Raw genomic sequence first — 6513 nt, forward strand, 5'->3', positions numbered from 1 at the left:
TCCGGGGGTGCCGACCAAAATATCGATACCACTACGGATCGCATCAACTAGACAGAAGGGGAAAACCACATCAAAATACAAATAAGGAGCTGGTATTTACATGGTCATGTTATACATTTTAATAAGATTAAACATAAAGAAGCCATCAATGTAAATAAATGGACTCTTAAAATAATTACGCTGTGGGTTGTATGAGCTGCCTCCATAGAAACAGGTGAGAGCCAGCTTCCTGGTGATGTCTTTGAAGTCCTTTGCCACCTGGATAGCCAACTCTCTGGTTGGAGTTAACACCAAGACCTACAGCCAGACAGAAAAGACACTCAGTCACACACAAACATAGTCAGAGAACAAATGAATAGTGGGACTCCGACTGATGCTGGTTTTTAGTGATCGGTGAGACGGTGGTTCTGTTTCTGTGTGTGTGTGTGTGTGTGTGTGTGTGTGTGTGTGTGTGCACCTTGGGAGCCCGGCCTCTGGTGAACGCCACCGACTCCGTCTGGAGCTTCTCCACCAAAGGGATGGCAAATGAGAAAGTCTTTCCTGTTCCTGTTCGGGCTTGGGCAATGACGTCCTCGCCATCATATACAGCATTGAATGTCTTGATCTGAATGTCAAACAGGTAAGAGGCTCCCCGAGCTGAGAAAATGGCAGAGAGTGGTGACAGAGAGTGAGGAGGAGAAGATGGTCATTCGTTTTTTATGACGCCCCAAAGGCCTTGCAGCAGCACCAAAGCTCAGTTAACACTCCAAAGTACATTTTCAGTACAAAAAGAGTTGTGTGTATGAATTAGTCATTTATTTCAATATTAAAAAACATGTGTATTCTATTAAAAAAAAGCAGTTCAGAAACAATTAATATGTTATAAGCATCAGTTCACCTCTGGTAAAAACTAAGGTATGAAGATGTAAATATTTGAGGTTTACCTTTTAGTTTGTCAATGGTGAATTGGGAGATCCTGAAGTTGGAGAAGGCCCCTTCCTTCTGCTCTGGTGTTTCCTCCTAAACAAATGAACAAAGTCAGACGAAATGACAACAGCCAATTTAAATTAACCGGAGTAATTTAATTTGAGAAACTTGTAAATGCTTGAAAACATGCCGAGTGGTGAAAGAAGTTGCTTTACAGTTATGTTGTGGTTGTTTTGTTACTTAATCCTAAAATATTTTCAATATTCTGGGAGCTTCTCATATTGCAGGCCAGCCCACTGTTGGTAACAAACACTAACTGCACTGCCTCGACTTTTATCCGACATGTCATACGAGCAGCTACGCTTCGACTCACAGGAGCACGTAAAAGACTACAGAATGGCCATTTCCTCGATATATAATAAAACAGAAATGTAAGAAGTATTCAGTAACAGCTTTCATGGTGGTCGCTCACACTTCACCACTTATTCTAAACGCCACATCGCTGAGTCATCACACATTCAGTAACAACACAAACGTTCAACTCCTCCTGAGAGGAACAAAACTAAAACATCAGTCTGTGAGTCGTACCTTTTCTTTCTCGCCTTCGCTGGCAGAGTCTTCACTTGACTGGGCCGGTGTCTGTGCGGGGGTGTCTGGGATGGAATGTCCGTTCCTTTCAGCCTCTGCTATGGCTTTCTTTTGCGTCTTCTTTTTTTTCTCTGGTGGGTCAACACCATTACTGTTACCGTTCATGTCTGCGGCCTCCTCTATGAGGTCGGTCACTTGGTCCACCGTAATCTTGTCTTTTTTTTTCTTTTTTTTTGGTGCCGGAGGTTCACAGTCTGGGTCCTCCTGCTCTTCCTGGTCCTCAAACTTCTTCTTGGTTTTCAGCTTTTTGCCCTCTTTGGTCTGGTTAATAAAGACAAATAGGATTCAGTTAAACCTGTGCAAATACAGTGCAGCTACTCAACGTTTTAAGAGAGAAAAATGTTGGCTGCTTGAGTATAATCTAGTTTGGAGTTATCTCATCATGTTGCAATTTCAATTAAGGTCTAATTAGAGATGGGCGGTTAATATCAAAGCTGGTTTCACTCCTGTGAAGCGCACTGTTTTAGTTAATCGTGGCGGAGGTAGTCTCAAATAAAGTATACCATGTGTTTCAGAGGGCGCTTCATTCAGTTTGGTACATTTGCAGATAAACTATGTAATAAGCACGTTAATGGAATATGAGCAGATTAATTGAGAAATATGGCCACATACACTAGAGATACATGTCAACATTTCCACCTGATACCACATACAATAAAAGTAATACGCTAATTTAATGAATATCATTCTCCAATAACATCATATTGTGATTCATATGACATTTTATGTAAATATAACTATTTTTCATAAGTTGACACTATATAAAGTAGCGTGCACGATTATGTATCAAAGATAATTACTGGAGACAATCCAGACTAGAGTTCCTCTTACTGTAAGTGAGCTTGAGTTAACATCAGTAGCAGCTGTAATTAAAGGGGCAATCTTGAAGACGATCTTCACTGTTTTAAGACGGTTGTTTTGTCTGCTTGACGAACAGCTGACGAGCCCAGCTGTATAAAACGTAATCAGGTCGCGCCCAGAGCGCAGACATACACGGAGTTGGTGTTAAAGGCGTCCACGTTGTCCCACCCGTACGTCCATGTGATCTACAGATCAGCTCACTTGCGATCTTTTAGCTAGGCTAAGATAACAATGCATGCCAACAATAACTTAGCAGTGGATCGCGTACATTTTCTTAATTCACACACTGTCACACTACACTATGTTTATAACATTTCACTACAAGTATCGCTCCATAAACCTATCTTACGGTGGTTACCTAACAGTTAGCTGGCCGGTTAGCCGAGGGCTAGCACGTTGAGCCACATGTTGTTAAACATGGAGTCGCCGGGGACGAGGCGTAGCACGAGCTAAACGGTTATTTTAGTCTGTCCAGGGCGACACGAGTCACGCTGCTCACCTTTCGGGGTTTAGCCTCCGCGACAGTGTCTACGCCGTCATCCATGGCTTGATCTTCAGTTTCAAAGATGATTTTTGTCGGCATTTCTCTCGACTGTTGGAACCCCTCAGTGTAGACACGCAGCACAACCCACGGGCACGCGGATGGAAAGGAACGCGCAAGGCTGCGACTCGCGAGGAAGTGTGCTCACGAGCCAGACATAGAAATAGAAGCGATAGACAAGCAAGAACCTTAGTTAGGCTTACGTAAGACGCTACTGTCCAAAATGTATTACTGCGAATTGTTGACTCCGTAGAATAACTAAATGGCATAATAAAATGAATTGTTTTTATTTGACAAATAATGAATTATTCTATAACCATACTTATTGTAAAAAAAGGGTTTCATATTATCATTTGATACACTCATTATAGTAGAAACCACAGTGCTCTTTAAACACATGTATTGCCGTCGATATCGACACAACGATAACTAACTTCCCAGCAGATGGCGCACAGGTCATCTGGAAACTTAGTTTGTTGTTTTTACATAACCTGATTGTAAGCAATATCCATTACTTACCATTTTCACTCATCAAACAATTTTCACTGAAACATATAAAAGGCTTACCCAAATTGTTTGCCGTATTTACTGTATTATATTGTTATTATATATATGGCACATATTGGATTGACTCACCACTCTGAATAATGTTTTGTGCTTTGTTTTTACTTGCTCCCATGTCCTTTTGATGGCTGGGTTGCAACTACATGGGGGTTGAAAGCACTCATAATTATATGTACACCATAGCATATCATTATTGTAGAAAATGATTAAGGTGGACTCATGATAAGAATAGAGAGAATCACACACAATTTCTTTTCACTGCTTCAATTGATTGAATTTCTGATTATGAATAATACATACATACATACTGATCCGCCCATACACAGATTCACACACACATATTCAAACTCCTAGTTCTATATGGTAATCTACACATACATGTATATACACATATATAGTACATGATACATATGCGCATACAGTACATATATCCTCATGAGCATCTATTAATTCGTATCAATTAGATACTCTTTGGGCTTGTTTTTATCTAATCATTCTGAAAGAGTTGAGATCATTATTTTCACTGTAACATCTCATTCGATGATGCATTCCATTAAATCTACTGCCAGGAGGCACATTTAAAGAAATATAATGTGATTGCCAGCCTCTTTTGCAATGACATTTTGTGTCTTGCCCTCCTTGTGCAAGGTGTCAATGGTCGTCTTTTGGAAAACTGTCAAAGTCAGCAGTCTTCCCCATGATTGTGTAGCCTACAGAACTAGACTGAGAGACCATTTAAAGGCCTTTGCAGGTGTTTTGAGTTAATTAGCTGATTAGAGTGTGGCACCAGGTCTCTTCAACATTGAAACTTTTCACAATATTCGAATTTTCTGAGATACTGAATTTGGGATTTTCCTTAGTTGTCAGTTATAATCATCAAAATTAAAAGAAATAAACATTTGAAATATATCAGTCTGTGTGTAATGAATGAATATAATAGACAAGTTTCACTTTTTGAATGGAATTAGTGAAATAAATCAACTTTTTGATGATATTCTAATTATATGACCAGCACCTGTATAGTAGGTGAACACTGGGGGATAACCGTAACAACTTAACACTAGGTGGCAGTAATTTCTCAAATAAAATACTCAAATAAAATACAAGTCATTACACTCCCCGCCTGGCATCAGTGGTGATGCCAACCAATCATCTAGTCTTCTGGGGACAGAAGGAGTATACGCTCTGTGATAGTTCTGAAGAAGGTTTTAATTACTTTGTTTCTGATTACTTCAATCTCTACTTTTCGGACAAGTCCGTCTTCACTTGGTAGAGTCTTCACAATAATACCCATCGGCCATTCATTCCTTTTTGCTAGATTGTCCATCAGAATATCTCCCTCATTAAGGTTTGGCTGGTTGTGAAACGATTTCCGGTGGCTTTGAAGCGTGCTCAGGTGCTCTTTCCGCCATCGAGACCAAGAGATGTCAGCCAAGACCTGAACTCTCTTCCACTGGTGTTGGAACATATCAATCTTGGTGAAATCTCCAGGAGGAACTTCAGGGACCCCTTTTTTCTGAGTGAGAAGAGTATAAGGGGTCAAAATAAAAGGTACTTCTGGGTCGCAAGAGACAGGCACGAGTGGTCTTGCATTGAGGATAGCTGAAACCTCTGCCATCAGAGTTGTAAGGACTTCGTGGGTCAACTTTGGATTTCCAGCTTGCAGGAGCATGGAATCTAGGATACTTCGTGCTCTCCCAATCATTCTCTCCCACACCCCACCCATGTGAGATGGGGGGGGTGGTTGAAAACCCACTGACATCGCTGGCTGAGCAGGTAGTCCTCAACACTAGCTTCTCCTGGGTGTGGATGGTCCAACTTCAGCTTCTTGGATGTGCAGACAAAATTTGTTCCACAGTCTGACTTCAGTTGTTTTGCAGGCCCTCTAATAGCAAAGAATCTGCGGAGGGCGTTAATGAAACTGGAGGAATTCAAACTCTCTATCACCTCAATGTGGACTGCTCTTGTTGACAGGCAAGTGAACAGAACAGCCCATCTCTTTGAGAGGCGTCCTCCCACTCGAAGCAAGGCATCAGAATCTATGATAGGATTAAGTTTTCATAGAGAACTATTGGATGGGAAGTCTTGTTTTGCATGCAGACACTTGATTTCCATTGCATACTCCTCATGTTGCACACATCTGATGACAACATGCTCCGCTTTGATTAGACCCTCTGTGAGCGCCTTCTTACATAAGTGCCATCCAGTGCAGCTGCTGTCATCCCTAGACTTTGCATAGCCGTGAGCAATGTGACGAAGGTGAGCTCCCACTTTCACTAGAGCAGGGGTCTTCAATGTTTTTTCAGGTCAAGGATCCCCAAACTGATAGAGAGATGGAGCAGGGACCCCCGACTATATATATTGTATAAAATTGTGTTTTATATTAAATGGGCCTAGTGCCATGTATAAACATACTGTCACGGCCAGGCCGTGCCTCCTGTGTGGGTGTGTGTGTGTATCATATGGGCAGGGCTCCGACCTGGTCGCCTCCCGGCTTCCTAATTACAACTCACCTCACCTGCCCAGTCAAACCAGCTGCATTCCATCAACTCGTCAAACCAACAGTATATCTACCCCGGTTCTTCATCCACTCTTCGCCAGATCTTTATTACAGCTCATGTGGTAGCTAGTTGTTCTTGGCCGCTCTGTTTTTAAATAATTCAGAGTTATCTCCCAAGTGTTTTTTCAGTGCTTTGACCCTGTCTCTCTGTTCCTGCAGTTTATTTATCCTCCCGGTTCCCCAGTCTGCCTGCCCTGCCATACCTCCTCCTGCCTGGATTCCACCTTCACACTCCCTGGATTTTCACACTGTGCTCTGGTTATTCCCCCCCCCCTTGGTTTCCTGTCAATAAACCTTTCACCTATAATCCCTGGTCTGTGCCTGTGTTTGAGTCCACAATCACACCCCGTGACACATACCTTGTTATTGTGCATTCAATACTAAGCTATTCAAATAATACACAGGTTCATATATTCATGTTTTTATTTTAAAC

General features: G+C 41.7%; 1 protein-coding gene across 1 annotated transcript; it reads right to left on the reverse strand.

Moving 5' to 3' along the window:
- Positions 1-3: 3 nt before the first annotated feature.
- Positions 4-3082, reverse strand: LOC116378659 (nucleolar RNA helicase 2-like; the record flags this gene model as incomplete). The annotated part of the gene is made up of 6 exons (XM_031840561.1): positions 2915-3082; positions 1495-1815; positions 924-999; positions 458-636; positions 180-297; positions 4-47 (listed from the first exon to the last, which is right to left on the reverse strand). Coding segments are annotated over exons 1-6 (822 nt in total), but the record flags the coding sequence as incomplete, so codon positions are not given.
- Positions 3083-6513: the final 3431 nt, after the last annotated feature.

The sequence above is a fragment of the Anarrhichthys ocellatus genome, unplaced genomic scaffold (genome assembly GCF_004355925.1).
Source record: "Anarrhichthys ocellatus isolate YVR2014 unplaced genomic scaffold, GSC_Weel_1.0 scaffold2953, whole genome shotgun sequence".
NCBI lineage: Eukaryota > Metazoa > Chordata > Actinopteri > Perciformes > Anarhichadidae > Anarrhichthys > Anarrhichthys ocellatus.